General features: G+C 48.1%; 1 protein-coding gene across 2 annotated transcripts in view; it reads right to left on the bottom strand.

Annotated features, from left to right (window-relative positions):
• Positions 1-18848, bottom strand: part of robo1 (roundabout, axon guidance receptor, homolog 1 (Drosophila)) — a 664161-nt gene that overhangs the window by 147339 nt on the left and 497974 nt on the right. For both annotated transcript variants that reach the window (XM_082966738.1, XM_082966739.1), the window contains one exon: positions 5198-5318. In XM_082966738.1, coding sequence (XP_082822864.1) covers positions 5198-5318 — 121 coding nt within the window. The remainder of the gene's footprint in view (positions 1-5197; positions 5319-18848) is intronic.

Genomic DNA, 18848 nt, shown 5'->3' with positions numbered 1-18848 from the left:
TCACCCAGGAGTCAGCCTAAATGATGAGGACGGTTTGGTGATGCGGAATACTCCTGAGCAGTGTGCTCGTTTGTGTAATTCTGAGATGGTGGCGTCTCTCCCAACCCATTTGTTGCATTTGAATGATCAGCAGAGATCTGATATTGAGTTACTAATCACTGATTTTCCAAGTCTCTTTCAGGATGTTCCCAGTCGTACCAATGTGTTGAAACATGATATAAATGTAGGTGATGCTGCTCCAATCAAACAGCACCCTTATCGTGTGAATTCAATCAAGAGAGGAGTGATGAAGAAAGAGGTAACTTATTTACTGGAAAATGAGATGGCAATCCCCAGTGGCAGTCCTTGGAGTTCCCCCTGTCTGCTGATTCCAAAGCCTGACGGGACTCAAAGATTTTGCACTGACTACAGGAAAGTGAATAATGTTACTATACCTGACTCATTCCCTTTACCTCGCATGGATGACTGTATAGACACCATTGGATCGGCTGCGTATGTTACTAAGCTTGACTTGTTAAAAGGTTATTGGCAGGTGCCTTTAACCCTTCGTGCCTCTGAGGTGTCTGCTTTTGTAACTCCTGACAGTTTCTGTCAGTACACAGTGATGGCTTTTGGAATGAGGAATGCTCCAGCCACGTTTCAACGTTTGGTAAATATTGTGTTGGCTGATGTTCCTGATTGTACTGCATATCTGGATGACCTGGTTGTTCATTCGACTACCTGGCTTGATCACCTGAGCACATTGAGGGCTGTGTTTGCACGCTTGGCCAACGCTTCTTTGACCCTTAACTTAGCCAAATGTGAGTTTGGAAAGGCAACTGTTACATATTTGGGTAAAGAGGTAGGTCGGGGTCAGGTGCGTACCGTAGCAGCTAAGGTGGATGCTATCACCCGGTTTCCTGCCCCTGCCACTCGCCGAGAATTACGCAGATTTTTAGGCATGACGGGTTATTATCGTACATTTTGTAGGAATTTCTCAACAGTTGTAGCCCCACTGACTAGGTTACTCAGTCCTTCAGTATCCTTTGAGTGGACCGCTGAGTGTCAATCTGCTTTTGACTCTGTAAAAGCACTATTGTGTACTTCTCCTGTTCTTTCTGCCCCTGATTTCCAGAAACCATTTAAGTTGGAGGTGGATGCCAGTTCAGTGGGTGCAGGTGCTGTACTATTACAGGAACACGATGGTCTAGATCACCCAGTTTGCTACTTCTCTCGAAAATTCAACAGCTGTCAGTCAAGGTATTCCACTATCGAACAGGAGACCCTGGCGCTGTTATTTGCCCTACAATTTTTTGAAGTTTATGTTGGTTCCAGTGTGTTGCCTGTTGTGGTATACACAGACCACAACCCTTTAACTTTCTTGAGCCGCATGTATAACCACAACCAACGTCTTATGCGTTGGGCGTTGGTTATACAGGGTTATAATTTACAAATTCAGCACATAAAGGGTTCGGAAAACATCGTTGCGGATGCTTTGTCCCGTGCCTAGTAAAAAATTAAAAAAATACTAATAGCACCAGGCATTGATAACTTTGCTGTTGTAAAAAAATATATATATGTATTTAAGGGTTTTATCATAAACCCAGGGGTTTACTCTTTTTGGGGGGGGCGTGTTACGTGTTACGTTTTTCTTGTTCCCCATTTTTTCCCCTGCTAGTGTGTTTGTCTTGGGCATTACAGGTGTACCGAGTTGCGGCTAACGATGGTGGGCGTGGCTGTAGCTGATTACAGAGAGGATATCTGTTTGCCGTGTGAGAAGAGAAGAGAGGAGGGAGAGAGAGAGAGAGGACACTTGTTTTTTGTTTGATTATTTGTGTTAATTTCCTTGTGTTTCAGCCTGTCCTCCTGAGGCGCTCCACCCTACCTAGGTCCTGGAGAAGGGAAAAGGTAGATCTGCCCATGGGTGTACATTCTCACGTAGATAACCCATTGTTTTATACACTAGGTTAGCCGGGCGGGTGTCACCCTTGTATTTTTCTTGGAACCAGGTAGGACAGTGGGTTAGGGTTTAGAATGTGTTAGGAAGGATTAGGTGTGTAGAAGAGGAGGGACCTTTTGTTTATTTTCATTACTTGGACCCCGATCCCAAACATTTCCTTCTCTTACCTTCCCTTGTTGTGGTTGTTTTGTTTCTTATTAATTATTTATGGGTGTGTTATATTGTTTATTTAACTAATTCACTAAACATCCCCTGAGGGTTAAAATTGAGTTCTGGTTGTGGTCTGATTTATTTATCGCTCATTGCACCCCACATTTCTTCCCTTTTCATCTGTATTACCTGGTGTGTTTAGGCCCAGGCATTTACGTCTCCTCCTCAGACGAGCTACACCCGAGGGGAGAACGTAATAATATTATATCATTGAATAGTATAGCATAGCATAGCATAGTATAGTAAAGCATAGTATAGTATAGTGTGGTATAGTATAGCATAGCATATTATATTATTGCATAGTATAGCATAGCATAATATAGTATATCATAGTATGTGACTATACTGTATCTTTAGCACTGTATGGGGATTGAATCATCTTGCCGATCAGTCTGTAGCAGCAGTCTCAGTGCTAACATTAGCAGTGTGTTTTAGTAATCACATCTACCCTCGTTGCTCTTTATCCTGATGATCTGAGAGGTCCTGTAAAAGCTTGCTGTTGCACTCCATCCCCCCTAGCCTTCCAGCAGGGATTGAAATAAAAATACATTTTGGAAAAAGCTTGTGAAATGAAAACAGATAGCCATCTAACCACCCCTGGCCCCTCAGGTCCAGCTCAGCTCAACTCCCTCTCCGGACCCTATCCCCTCAGTAGAAACACACAACAACGCACATTTCCATACGGAACACTTAGCAGATTTCCTAATACCTTTAATCTCCCTCTCCTCCAACATTTGTTTTTTAATATTTCCCACAGCTCAACAATTGCAGTTCAATAGTTTGACCTCCCTCCTCTCTGTTCTCTCCCCTTCCTCCTCTCTGCTCTCTCCCCTCCCCTCTCTCTACTTTCTCCCCTCCCTCCTCTCTCCACCCTTCCTCCTCTCTGCCCTCTCTCCCCTCCCTTCTCTCTACTCTCTCTCCTCTCTGCTCTCTCCCCTCCCTCCGCACATTCCCTCCTTCCTCACTCCCCTTCAGACTTGGCTTGAAAACGTGCTCAGTAAGTGCCTGGGGCTGTCGTGCCTTTTTCTGTTGTGACAGGCCATAGCTATGAGCTGAGACCGTTGAAGCCATATGATTTCCATATATAATGATGTATCTTATGTTGGAAAGAAGAAAACGTGGGTCCTGTCGGAGGGAATGATGAGAGGTCTAGTGGGACAGGAAGTAGAGGAAGTGGAGAGGACAGTCAGAAGTTCAGCCCACTGAGGTCAATACAGAGGTCTATACTGACACTATAAACTGAGGCACCGGAGAGCTGTGGGGTCAAAGACCAGTCATGGTGGAATGGGGCACAGCTGGCCAGAAGAGAGGTGCTGAGGTGGGTCAGTAGGGGAAGGGGTCCAGCGGGGGAGAAAGGGGGTCAGTAGAGGGGGGGCTCCTGGGGGAGTTCATGGTTAACTGGTAGAGTGAAGGCCAGGTCACACTCCTCTTGAAGGGGTCAATGACACCGTTTTGTCTCCTTGGAGACACACACAAACAGAAACATCTGGACCCTCTTCACCGCTGTACAAACAATGCATGCAGGGCAGAATTAGGCCAATATCCACTAATAATAAAAACTCAAAAAAGAGCAGTTGGTTGTGGTGCTGAGTTCACAAACCTGTTCTACTAACACACTGGAGCCTCAGGACCCTCATCCAGCTGGTCCTGGGGCTGAGTTCACAAACCTGTTCTACTAACACACTGGAGCCTCAGGACCCTCATCCAGCTGGTCCTGGGGCTGAGTTCACAAACCTGTTCTACTAACACACTGAAGCCTCAGGACCCTCATCCAGCTGGTCCTGGGGCTGAGCTAGGACTCATCAGAACCCTGTTCTACTAACACACTGAAGCCTCAGGACCCTCATCCAGCTGGTCCTGGGGCTGAGTTCACAAACCTGTTCTACTAACACACTGAAGCCTCAGGACCCTCATCCAGCTGGTCCTGGGGCTGAGTTCACAAACCTGTTCTACTAACACACTGGAGCCTCAGGACCCTCATCCAGCTGGTCCTGGGGCTGAGTTCACAAACCTGTTCTACTAACACACTGAAGCCTCAGGACCCTCATCCAGCTGGTCCTGGGGCTGAGTTCACAAACCTGTTCTACTAACACACTGAAGCCTCAGGACCCTCATCCAGCTGGTCCTGGGGCTGAGTTCACAAACCTGTTCTACTAACACACTGGAGCCTCAGGACCCTCATCCAGCTGGTCCTGGGGCTGAGTTCACAAACCTGTTCTACTAACACACTGAAGCCTCAGGACCCTCATCCAGCTGGTCCTGGGGCTGAGTTCACAAACCTGTTCTACTAACACACTGGAGCCTCAGGACCCTCATCCAGCTGGTCCTGGGGCTGAGTTCACAAACCTGTTCTACTAACACACTGAAGCCTCAGGACCCTCATCCAGCTGGTCCTGGGGCTGAGTTCACAAACCTGTTCTACTAACACACTGAAGCCTCAGGACCCTCATCCAGCTGGTCCTGGGGCTGAGTTCACAAACCTGTTCTACTAACACACTGAAGCCTCAGGACCCTCATCCAGCTGGTCCTGGGGCTGAGTTCACAAACCTGTTCTACTAACACACTGAAGCCTCAGGACCCTCATCCAGCTGGTCCTGGGGCTGAGTTCACAAACCTGTTCTACTAACACACTGAAGCCTCAGGACCCTCATCCAGCTGGTCCTGGGGCTGAGTTCACAAACCTGTTCTACTAACACACTGAAGCCTCAGGACCCTCATCCAGCTGGTCCTGGGGCTGAGTTCACAAACCTGTTCTACTAACACACTGAAGCCTCAGGACCAGAACATCCAATCAATCAGAATAAAACAAATTACAACACAGTCAAAACAAAACTACACTGCTTACTGGGAAACACAAGCACAAACACAAAGCAAAATGCAGTGCTATCTGGCCCTAAATCAACAGTACACTGTGGCTAACTTCAGTGTACTAGAGAGAGAGAGTGAGAGAGAGAGAGAGAGAAGAGAGAGAGAGAGAGAGAGAGAGAGAGAGAGTGGGGGGGAATAAATAAAGAGGGTGAGTGTGTGTGTATGAGCAAGGTTACTTACCGAGCACAGTGAGCTCAGCGATCTCACTCTCCCTCTCTCCCACCATGTTGGTCCCGACACACACATACTTCCCAGCATCGCTTTTTCTGGCATTGGTTATCATCAGCTTTCCTCCCCGGATCTGAGGAACGAGAGAAAAGAGAGAGATGAGAGGTTAGACCTTGAGAGGACAGAGGAGACACACTGTAATCAACCAGAGACAGAGGGCCCTGGGGTGTCAGAGGGAACACAAAACACCACTTCTAACATTGCAAATCATTCTCTCAGTTTAAAAGTATTGTATTTCCTCACCCATGGAGTTATGAGTTTTTACACAACCATGACCAAAGGCATTCAGAGTTCAATAAAACTTAATCTGTCATGTTTGATGGGAGTATAAACTCACAAATTAATCTTAGTGAGCCATGTATGTCCTGTGGTCCAAGTGACAGAAAACCAAAGTACTGTACTACTGTAGTAACTGCAGCCAGCGGTGTAAAGTACTTAAGTAAAAATACTTTAAAGTACTACTTAAGTACTGGCTGTACTTTACTTTGCTGTTTAGTTTTACTTTTAGTTCACTACATTCCTAAATAAAATAATACACTTTTTGCTCCATAAATTTTCCCTGACACCTAAAAGTACTCTGATCTAGCAGACTCACTATATACAGATGCTTCGTTTGTAAATGATGTCTGAGTGTTGAAGTGTGCCCCTGGCTATAAGTAGATAAATAAAAAACACAAAAATGATGCCGTCTGGTTTGTTTAATATAACAATTTGAAAATTATTCATACTTTTACTTTTGATACTTAAGTATATTTAAAACCAAATACTTCTAGACTTTTACTCAAGGAGTAATTTACTGGGTGACTTTCACTTTTACTTGAGTCATTTTCTATTAAGGTATTTTAATGAATATTTTAATGAAGTATGACAATTCGCTACTTTTTCCACCACTGACTGCAGTACCTGTCCAGCCATTCTATGCTATTCTCATTCCGCCTGTGGTTTGTATGGCATTATCAGACAGTCTGTTCCGGCAGGGTGGATTGGAAGCATTACTGCAGCTACAAATGACCTCCAGCACAACAATCTCCAGTACTGTAACAGTGGAGGGTTCCAGACAAGAAGAACAAAAGAATGCACGCATACAAACACACACACACACACACACACACACACACACACGCACGCACGCACGCACGCATACAAACACACACACACACACACACACACACACACACACACACACACACACACACACACACACACACACACACACACACACACACGCATACAAACACACACATACACATACACACATACACACACACACACTCTCTAAAAGATGTGTTTTGTGACCAGGACCAGGTGAGTGTGATGGCTGTTATTTCCCAGGGCTTTGATTACAGGCCAGGAGAGATGCTTTGTTCTCGGGCACCGGCCCCTCTCAGGTCCTTGTCAGGCCCCCAGCCCCTCTCTGACAGCCATGCCAGTCAGAGTAGCAGCACACAATAGAAGGGGGAACCACTGATCTGCCTGCTCCAAGGGGGCTTAAGGGTTTAAGGGTTACACACCTCAGCCCACAAGCCGGCAGACTCTGGACCCCCACCCCCAGGCCTGTAACAGATCCCTTTATTAGACTGAGGTGTGTGTGTAGGTGTGTGTGTGTGTACGTTGGGGGGGGGGGGGGGGGGGGGGTGTACATAGGGGGGAGTTGAAGGAGGTTCCACACAGCATTGCGAAAGGGCTCCAAACCTGCTGCCTTTTACTGGCTGACTTCAGTCAAACACACTGCTACACATATATTCACTTTATGACACACCATGTAACATCTCACTAAATCTAATTTACTGTGGTCAACACTCCATGTGTGCCTGCGCTCTGCACTCTAGGGGATCTAAAAACAGCTATCACTGGCATGTGGAGAACGGAGCCTCACTTTTATTATGACACAGCAGCCTAATGAAGAGTGACACTTTGTTCATTAGCAAAACAATCCACATGATGTCTGCAAGGTAGGGGAATGACAGGTTCTAACAGGGGAATATAGAAATCGAATGTCAGAAGGTTCTCAGTGGAACAACCCAACCCATCACATCGGTGGTGTGTAGACTAACAGTTCATCTGGGAGGAGTAGAGACAGGGAGAGGCCGTCTAAATGCCACAACCCCTCCATTTAACTAAGCCAGCCAGAGGAAGACAAGGCTCCTCCAGGGACACCTCACCTCCACCCTACTCCCCCACCGGACACATTCCTCTGTGTTCTGAGGCATTCAGGGGCCCCTCACGCCCTCACTGCTAGTTTAATACGAATCATTAAAACAGCCTTTAAATAGAAGACAAGGTGAAGCGAGAGGAAGGGTAATGAAAAGGGTCACACCGGCACTATAGAGACCCAGGGAGTTTGAACTGTCATTATGTTACTGTTTGTTTGAGGGACGGCTTAACAGCTAAAGCACTTGACCACTCACAAAGGCCCAAGGTCAGGCCAGGTCAGACCACGCAGGGCAGGGAGAGGGACTGGAGGTCCCATAGGTCTTCGACATGAGGATCCACTTTAGGGCCAAAGCACTCAGTTTTCCCACCTCTGTGTGGAGGTGGCACTTTACCATTCTGCTCAGGCATATTTGAAGGGCCTGGGCAGAGGGGGCCTCTGGAGTGGCCCAGTGTGAATGGAGAGGCCTTCCTTTCTCTCTGCATCTCTCTGTGTCTCTGTCTCTATCACCTCCACAACACAGGGGGCTGCTGAAGGCAGCAACAATCACAGGATGGCTCTATCCCAACACCATCTTTTGTCTCCCGTCATTTGTTAATGCTGATACTGTGAAACCCTATTCAGCACGCGTTGTGGCGGCATTCATGCTGCATTTCATTTTCCAGGCTGTTAATCACCCTCAATTACTAAACAAAGGAAGGAGAAGACAACGCACAGCATGTCTGCAGTCTGTCCCAGCGCTGACTGATTCCCTCCATACACCAACATCAGTTAAGTTCAGCCTGAAACTGTTGAGCTGGATGCCTTTTTGTTCAGTTCCATTATCAAGGCCCTCAACACCCTGAACAGACCTGTTTTGCACAGCAGTGACAAATGCCTCCATCTGCTCTCAGTGGAGTAGTGGCTTGACAAGAAAAAGACACTTGCTGTCGTCTCTCTATTGACTGGCAGTTGTGTCATCACAGGAAGCAGGGCTAACATAGATAGGAGGAGCCAGGAGGCAGGGCTAACATAGATAGGAGCAGCCAGGGGGCAGGGCTAACATAGATAGGAGGAGCCAGGGGGCAGGGCTAACATAGATAGTAGGAGCCAGGGGGCAGGGCTAACATAGATAGTAGGAGCCAGGGGGCAGGGCTAACATAGATAGTAGGAGGAGCCAGGGGGCAGGGCTAACATAGATAGGAGGAGCCAGGGGGCAGGGCTAACATAGATAGGAGGAGCCCAGGGGGCAGGGCTAACATAGATAGTAGGAGCCAGGGGGCAGGGCTAACATAGATAGTAGGAGCCAGGGGGCAGGGCTAACATAGATAGTAGGAGCCAGGGGGCAGGGCTAACATAGATAGGAGGAGCCAGAGATGACAGGGTTAACATAGATAGGAGGAGCCAGGGGGCAGGGCTAAGATAGATAGGAGGTGCCAGGGGGCAGGGCTAACATAGATAGTAGGAGCCAGGGGGCAGGCTAACATAGATAGTAGGAGGAGCCAGGGCGCAGGGCTAACATAGATAGTAGGAGCCAGGGGGCAGGGCTAACATAGATAGGAGGAGCCAGGGATGACAGGGTTAACATAGATAGGAGGAGCCAGGGGGCAGGGCTAAGATAGATAGGAGGTGCCAGGGGGCAGGGCTAACATAGATAGGAGGAGCCAGGGGGCAGTGCTAACATAGATAGGAGGAGCCAGGGGGCAGGGCTAACTTAGATAGGAGCAGCCAGGGGCAGGGCTAACTTAGATAGGAGCAGCCAGGGGGCAGGGCTAACATAGATAGGAGGAGCCAGGGGGCAGAGCTAACTTAGATAGGAGCAGCCAGGGGGCAGGGCTAACATAGATAGGAGGAGCCAGGGATGACAGGGATAACATAGATAGGAGCAGCCAGGGGGCAGGGCTAACATAGATAGGAGGAGCCAGGGATGACAGGGCTAACATAGATATGAGCAGCCAGGGGGCAGGGCTAACATAGATAGGAGGAGCCAGGGGGCAGGCTAACATAGATAGGAGGAGCCAGGGATGACAGGGTTAACATAGATAGGAGGAGCCAGGGGGCAGGGCTAACATAGATAGGAGCACCCAGGGGGCAGGTCTAACATAGATAGGAGGAGCCAGGGGGCAGGGCTAACATAGATAGGAGGAGCCAGGGATGACATGGTTAACATAGATAGTAGGAGCCAGGGGGCAGGGCTAACTTAGATAGGAGCAGCCAGGGGGCAGGGCTAACATAGATAGGAGGAGCCAGGGGGCAGGGCTAACTTAGATAGGAGGAGCCAGGGATGACAGGGTTAACATAGATAGGAGGAGCCAGGGATGACAGGGTTAACATAGATAGGAGCAGCCAGGGGGCAGGGATAACATAGATAGGAGGAGCCAGGGGGCAGGGCTAACTTAGATAGAAGGAGCCAGGGTTGACAGGGTTAACATAGATAGGAGCAGCCAGGGGGCAGGGATAACATAGATAGGAGGAGCCAGGGGGCAGGGCTAACTTAGATAGAAGGAGCCAGGGATGACAGGGTTAACATAGATAGGAGCAGCCAGGGGGCAGGCATAACATAGATAGGAGGAGCCAGGGGGCAGGGATAACATAGATAGGAGCAGCCAGGGGGCAGGGATAACATAGATAGGAGTAGCCAGGGGGCAGGGATAACATAGATAGGAGCAGCCAGGGGGCAGGGATAACATAGATAGGAGCAGCCAGGGGGCAGGGATAACATAGATAGGAGCAGCCAGGGGGCAGGGATAACATAGATAGGAGCAGCCAGGGGGCAGGGATAACATAGATAGGAGCAGCCATGGGGCAGGGATAACATAGATAGGAGTAGCCAGGGGGCAGGGATAACATAGATAGGAGCAGCCAGGGGGCAGGGATAACATAGATAGGAGCAGCCAGGGGGCAGGGATAACATAGATAGGAGCAGCCAGGGGGCAGGGATAACATAGATAGGAGCAGCCAGGGGGCAGGGATAACATAGATAGGAGCAGCCAGGGGGCAGGGATAACATAGATAGGAGCAGCCAGGGGGCAGGGATAACATAGATAGGAGCAGCCAGGGGGCAGGGATAACATAGATAGGAGCAGCCATGGCCAGCTGCTCTTTTCTCTTCTTCATCCTGTGATGTCTGATGTCTCTGACTCTCTGGTGTTTATTAGCCTCTCACTTTTCATGTCTCTCCTTTTTAACTCACACTCACAAACTCACATCCCAGCCCATCCCAGTCCAGCCAATTCCATCCCATCCCAGTCCAGACCATTCTATCCCGGTCCAGCCCATCGCCGCCCAGCCCAGCCCATCCCAGTCCAGCCCATTCCATCCCATCCCAGTCCAGACCATTCCATCCCGGTCCAGCCCATCGCCGCCCAGCCCAGCCCATCCCAGTCTAGCCCATCCCATCCCAGTCCAGTCCAGTCCAGTCCAGACCATTCCATCCCATCCCATCCCATCCCAGTCCAGCCCATCGCCGCCCATCCCAGTCCAGCCCATCCCAGCCTATCCCAGTCCAACCCATTCCATCCCAGCCCATCCCAGTCCAGCCCATTCCATCCCATCCCAGTGTAGCCCATCCCAGCCCATCCCAGTCCAAACCATTCCATCCCAGCCCAGCCCATCGCAGTCCAACCCATTCCATCCCATCCCAGCCCATCCCAGTCCATCCCATCCCATCCCAGCCCATCCCAGCCCATCCCAGTCCAACCCATTCCAGCCCATCCCAGCCCATCCCAGCCCATCCCAGCCCATTCCATTCCATCCCATCGCCGCCCATCTCAGTCCAGCCCATCCCAGTCCATCCCAGTCTATCCCAGTCCAGCCCATCCCAGTCCATCCCAGCCCAGCCCATCCCAGCCTAGCCCAGCCCATCCCAGCCCATTCCATCCCAGCCCATCCCATCACCGCCCATCCCAGTCCAGCACATCCCAGTCCATCCCAGTCCAGCCCATCCCAGTCCAGCCCATCCCAGTCCATCCCAGCCCAGCCCAGGCCATCCCAGCCCAGCCCAGCCCATCCCACACACTGTGCCGCAGCCCTCTTAAAATACAGCACCGCACATCGCTCTGCTTTCGATTGGCATTCACATTTCGGCCCATCCATTCTCCCATCTGTCAGCACAGTCCATTACACATGGATGGTCCTGGTGTCCGTGTAGAGTTGTTTTTAGTCATTCTGTGAGTCCTCGTCCTACCCAGGCACTTTAGAGGAAGGAACACATCCCACGCTGCACTGTTAAATCTCTCCCTAACCAGATGGGTGCTGTGTGTTGTCATTCCCTCCCAAGGCCCAGCTCTACAGAATACCGGCTATGGACAGCACCAGTCACTGAGCCTGTGTTTACAGCAAATACTGGTTTACACTAATATTTCACACATCACTGCAAAAAATCGAAAACACAACACAGAGAGGATGTTGTTGTACAAACAGCTTATAAACAGCAGGGCTAGCAAAATCTGTTCTGTTTAAACAGAGTGAAACCTCATTATGGGAAAGGCCATGTGTACGTAGGGCAGTTATACACAGCTATGATCACTGGACAGTTATACACAGACATGATCACTGGACAGTTATACACAGCTATGATCACTGAGCAGTTATACACAGCTATGATCACTGGACAGTTATATACAGCTATGATCACTGGACAGTTTTACACAGACATGATCACTGGACAGTTATACACAGACATGATCACTGGACAGTTATACACAGCCATGAACACTGAGCAGTAATACACAGACATGATCACTGGACAGTTATATACAGCTATGATCACTGGACAGTTATACACAGCTATGATCACTGGACAGTTATACACAGACATGATCACTGGACAGTTATACACAGACATGATCACTGGACAGTTATACACAGCTATGATCACTGGACAGTTATACACAGCTATGATCACTGGATAGTTATACACAGACATGATCACTGGTCAGTTATACACAGCTATGATCACTGGACAGTTATACACAGCTATGATCACTGGACAGTTATAAACAGCTATGATCACTGGACAGTTATACACAGACATGATCACTGGACAGTTATACACAGCTATGATCACTGGACAGTTATACACAGCCATGATCACTGGACAGTTATAAACAGCTATGATCACTGGACAGTTATACACAGCTATGATCACTGGACAGTTATACACAGCTATGTTCACTGGCCAGTTAACCACAGCTATGATCACTGGATAGTTATACACAGCTATGATCACTGGACAGTTATACACAGACATGATCACTGGACAGTTATACACAGCTATGATCACTGGACAGTTAAACACAGCTATGATCACTGGATAGTTATACACAGCTATGATCACTGGACAGTTTTAAACAGCTATGATCACTGGACAGTTATACACAGCCATGATCACTGGACAGTTATACACAGCTATGATCACTGGACAGTTATACACAGCCATGATCACTGGACAGTTATAAACAGCTATGATCACTGGACAGTTATACACAGCTATGATCACTGGACAGTTATACACAGCTATGATCACTGGACAGTTATACACAGCTATGATCACTGGCCAGTTAAACACAGCTATGATCACTGGATAGTTATACACAGCTATGATCACTGGACAGTTATACACAGACATGATCACTGGACAGTTATACACAGACATGATCACTGGACAGTTATACACAGCTATGATCACTGGACAGTTATACACAACCATGAACACTGAGCAGCAATACACAGCCATGAACACTGAGCAGTAATACACAGCCATGAACACTGAGCAGTTAAACACAGCCATGAACACTGAGCAGTAATACACAGCCATGAACACTGAGCAGTTAAACACAGCCATGAACACTGAGCAGTAATACACAGCCATGAACACTGAGCAGCTAAACACAGCCATGAACACTGAGCAGTTAAACACAGCCATTAACACTGAGCAGTAATACACAGCCATGAACACTGAGCAGTTAAACACAGCCATGAACACTGAGCAGTAATACACAGCCATGTACACTGAGCAGTTAAACACAGCCATGAACACTGAGCAGTAATACACAGCCATGAACACTGAGCAGCTAAACACAGCCATGAACACTGAGCAGTTAAACACAGCCATGAACACTGAGCAGTAATACACAGCCATGAACACTGAGCAGTTAAACACAGCCATGAACACTGAGCAGTAATACACAGCCATGAACACTGAGCAGTAATACACAGCCATGAACACTGAGCAGTAATACACAGCCATGAACACTGAGCAGTTAAACACAGCCATGAACACTGAGCAGTTAAACACAGCCATGAACACTGAGCAGTAATACACAGCCATGAACACTGAGCAGTAATACACACCTGCTCCGCTCTGTCCTCAAACCACCTCTCCAGACTCTCTGATTGATGAGGTTATTGTTTCCAGGTTGTTGAACAGTGTGTGTGTGTGTGTGTGTGTGTGTGTGTGTGTGTGTGTGTGTGTGTGTGTGTGTGTGTGTGTGTGTGTGTGTGTGTGTGTGTGTGTGTGTGTGTGTGTGTGTGTGTGCAGCCTTAATAAGCCTGAGAGTGAGTGTGTAGCTGGGACAGGGTCAGGGAGGGGCATTATGGGCCTGGTGTCTGTGGGTGAAGCAACCCTGATGACAGGAGAGAGCAGGTTTTGTTCTCACACAGGGATTAATGACAGGTCCCAACAAAGTTACAGTGGTACACAGACACACGAGCACACACACACACGCACGCACACAAAAACACTTACAAACACACAAAACACACACACACACAAAACACACAAGCACACACACACAAACATAAATACGTAATGTTTTGCACACGCACCCACAGCCAATAAACTGGCTCCGAGGTTGATGCAGAGGCTGTGTGCATATCAGTAACTGCTGGCTGAATTCAGAGACAGATATGATTTGATTCAATTTCTACTAGATTATGCTCTTTCAATTACGTTGTGAAACTGCCAGGCGCTTCTTATTTAATCTTCCCCCGGTGCAGCTAGCGGGTGTCTGAGGGGCGGGGGATGGACAATCCCGCTGTTTATCAGTTAGAGCTGTGAATAAATAGGCCAACACCCTCAGCCAGTGTTCAGCCATGTCAATAGTGTTGAACACATCCATGGCTGGGTGTTCTGGGCTGAGGATGAAGCTGTATAAGCTGCATGTAACAGAAACAGCCCAGAGAAGAACACGTATCATGATAACGCACAGAGGAGGAAAATGCTTCCAATTACGGCTAATTGTCTTTAAGTAAACATAGGTGCAACTTGCTGTGAATTGTCCTAATCAGACCATACTGAAACATTGGCCTTACTGATCTCTTCAGGGCCTGGCTAATCATCCTTACTGATCTCTTCAGGGCCTGGCTAATCATCCTTACTGATCTCTTCAGGGCCTGGCTAATCATCCTTACTGATCCCTTCAGGGCCTGGCTAATCATCCTTACTGATCCCTTCAGGGCCTGGCTAATCATCCTTACTGATCTCTTCAGGGCCTGGCTAATCATCCCTACTGATCCCTTGAGGGCCTGGCTAATCATCCTTACTGATTCCTTCAGGGCCTCGCTAATCATCCCTACTGATCCCTTGAGGGCCTGGCTAATCATCCCTACTGATCCCTTCAGGGCCTGGCTAATCATCCCTACTGATCCCTTGAGGGCCTGGCTAATCATCCCTACTGATCCCTTCAGGGCCTGGCTAATCATCCTTACTGATCCCTTCAGGGCCTGGCTAATCATCCTTACTGATCCCTTCAGGGCCTGGCTAATCATCATCCTTACTGATCCCTTCAGGGCCTGGCTAATCATCATCCTTACTGATCCCTTCAGGGCCTGGCTAATCATCCTTACTGATCCCTTCAGGGCCTGGCTAATCATCCTTACTGATCCCTTCAGGGCCTGGCTAATCATCCTTACTGATCCCTTCAGGGCCTGGCTAATCATCATCCTTACTGATCCCTTCAGGGCCTGGCTAATCATCATCCTTACTGATCCCTTCAGGGCCTGGCTAATCATCCTTACTGATCCCTTCAGGGCCTGGCTAATCATCCTTACTGATCCCTTCAGGGCCTGGCTAATCATCATCCTTACTGATCCCTTCAGGGCCTGGCTAATCATCATCCTTACTGATCCCTTCAGGGCCTGGCTAATCATCCTTACTGATCCCTTCAGGGCCTGGCTAATCATCATCCTTACTGATCCCTTCAGGGCCTGGCTAATCATCCTTACTGATCCCTTCAGGGCCTGGCTAATCATCATCCTTACTGATCCCTTCAGGGCCTGGCTAATCATCATCCTTACTGATCCCTTCAGGGCCTGGCTAATCATCATCCTACTGGCCAAATGTCCAATGTGATGTTGTTGGCAGATGGTAGAAACTGAAGTTAAAGCTGAAACTAGTTAAACATGAGTCAACATCTGATCATAACCAACACAGACCTATGCTTTTACTGTCATCTTCTCTGTCCATCCCTATCAAACCAAGATGGCGTAGCAGTCGGACGTGTGTTTGCCTTGTCCCGTGTAAAAAAAATATAATAATATATATATATATATATATATATATTTCACCTGTATTTAACCAGGTAAGCTAGTTGAGAACAAGTTCTCATTGACAACTGCGACCTGGCCAAGATAAAGCAAAGCAGTGCGACACAAACAACAACAAAGAATTACACATGGAATAAACAAACATGCAGTCAATAATACAATAGAAAAAGTATATATGCACTGTGTGCAAACGAGGTAGGATAAGGGAGGTAAGGCAAAAAATAGGCCATAGTGGCGAAATATTAACAATATAGCAATTAAACACTGGACTGATAGATGGGCAGAAGATGAGTGTGCAAGTAGAGATGCTGGGGTGCAAAATTGCAAAATATAAAAATAACAATATGGGGAAGGGGTAGTTAGGTGGGCTATTTAGAGATGGGCTATGTACAGGTACAGTGATCTGTGAGCTGCTCTGATAGCTGGTGCTTTAAGCTAGTGATTTTTGCAGTTCGTTCCAGTCATTGGCAGCAGAGAACTGGATGGAAAGGTGACCAAAGGAGGAATTGGCTTTGGGTGTGACATATACCTGCTGGAGCGCGTGCTACGAGTGGGTGCTGCTATGGTGACCAGTGAGCTGAGATAAGGTGGGGCTTTACCTACTAAAAACGTATAGACGACCTGGAGCCAGTGGGTTTGGCGACGAATATGAAGCGAGGGCCAGCCAACGAGAGCATACAGGTCGCAGTGGTGGGTAGTATATGGGGCTTTGGTGACATAACGGATGGCATCCAATTTGCTGAGTAGAGTGTTGGAGGCTATTTTGTAAATGACATTAGAAAGGCAGGGCAGGATGGATATAGGTCTGTAACAGATTGGGTCTGGAGTATCTCCCCCTTTGAAGAGGGGGATGACCGCGGCAGCTTTCCAATCTTTGGGGATCTCAGACGATACGAAAGAGAGGTTGAACAGGCTAGTAATAAGGGTTGTAATATTTTCGGCAGATCATTTTAGAAAGAGAGGGTACAGATTGTCTAGCCCAGCTGATTTGTAGGGGTCCAGATTTTGCAACTCTTTCAGAACATCAGCTATCTGGATTTGGGTGATGGAGAAGTGGGGGGGTGTGGCTTGGGCAAGTTGCTGCGGGGGGTGCAGAGCTGTTGGCCGGGGTAGGGATAGCTAGGTGGAAAGCATGGCCAGCCGTAGAAAAATGCTTCTTGAAATTAACGATTATTATAGATTTATTGGTAGTGACAGTGAGCGTTAAACAGTGATGAGGGGTGGTAGTTTGACCGCGGACCCATTACAGACGCAGGCAATGAGGCAGTGATCGCTGAGATCCTGGTTGAAGACAGCAGAGGTGTATTTAGTGGGAAAGTTGATCAGGATGATATCTATGAGGGTGCCCATGTTTACGGATTTAGGGTTGTACCTGGTAGGTGCCTTGATAATTTGTGTGAGATTGAGGTCATCTAGCTTAGATTGTAGGATGGCTGTGGTGTTAAGCATATTCCAGTTTAGGTCACCTAACAGTACGCACTCTGAAGATAGATGGGAGGGGCTGAGGGGGGTCTATAACAAGCGGAGACTTATTTCTGGAAAGGTGGATTTTAAAAGTATAAACTGTTTGGGCACAGACCTGGCTGAACTCTGCAGGCTATCTCTGCAGTAGATTGCATCTCCACCCCCTTTGGCAGTTCTATCTTGACGGAAAATGTTGTAGTTGGGGATGGACATTTCAGAATTTTTGGTGGCCTTCCTAAGCCAGGAATCGGACACGGCTAGGACATCAGGGTTGGAGGAGTGTGCTAAAGCAGTGAATAAAACACACTTAGGTAGGAGGCTTCTGATGTTAACATGCATGAGACCAAGGCTTTTACGGTTACAGAAATCAACAAATGAGAGCGCCTGGGGAATAGGTGTACTACCGGGGGCTACAGGGCTTGGGTTAACCTCTAAATCACTAGAGGAACCGAGGAGGAGTAGGGTAAGGGTACGGCTAAAGGCTATAAGAACTGGTCGTCTAGTGCGTTGGGAACAGAGAATAAAAGGAGCAGATTTCTGAGTACAGTGCAGGTAAACCTAGGCATTGAGTGACAATGAGAGAGTTTACATCTCTGGAGGCACCAGTTAAGCCAGGTGAGGTCTCCGCATGTGTGGGGGGTGGGACAAAAGAGCTATCTAAGGCATGTTGATCGGGACTGTGCGCTCTAGAGTGAAAAAATCGGTGGGGCTCCGTTTCGACAATAAAGGGTCCCGGCCAATTGGCACAAGAGGTATTGTAGCCCAAGAATTAGCTGGTATACTTTGTCGGGCTGGCTGGGAGATGGGCCTAGCTTGAGGCTAGCTCAAGGCTAACTGGTGCTTGCTTCGGGACAGAGGCGTTAGCCAACAATAGCCACTCGTTTGCACCTAGCTAGCTGTGATGATCCAGTGTAATGGTCCAGAGCTTGCGGCAGGAATCTGGTGATGTGGTAGAGAAAAGCAGTCCGATGTGCTCTGGGTTGATATCGCGCTGTGCAGACTGGCAGGTATTGACCGAGCTAAAGCTGGCTGGTGTCCGAGCTAAAGGTGAAGACCGCTAGCAGTGGCTAACAATGACTACTAGCTAGTAGCTAGTTAGCTGGCTAGCTACTGATGGAGGTTCCAGTTATAACGTATAAAAATAGCAGATCCGTACCACATTGGGTGAGGCGGGTTGCAGGAAAGTATATTCAGTTCGTAGATGGAAAGTGAGATTAACCTGTTAGGGCTAGGGGGCAGCATTTGCACGTCTGGATAAAAAAATGTACCCGATTTAATCTGGTTACTAATCCTACCCAGTAACTAGAATATGCATATACTTATTATATATGGATAGAAAACACTCTAAAGTTTCTAAAACTGTTTGAATGGTGTCTGTGAGTATAACAGAACTCATTTGGCAGGCAAAACCCTGAGACATTTTCTGACAGGAAGTGGATACCTGATGTGTTGTATTGACTT

The sequence above is a fragment of the Salmo salar genome, chromosome 20, assembly GCF_965601325.2.
Source record: "Salmo salar chromosome 20, fSalSal1, whole genome shotgun sequence".
Lineage (NCBI taxonomy): Eukaryota > Metazoa > Chordata > Actinopteri > Salmoniformes > Salmonidae > Salmo > Salmo salar.
The sequence above is the reverse complement of the archived record's forward strand: the minus strand, read 5'-3'. Positions and strand labels throughout refer to the sequence as shown.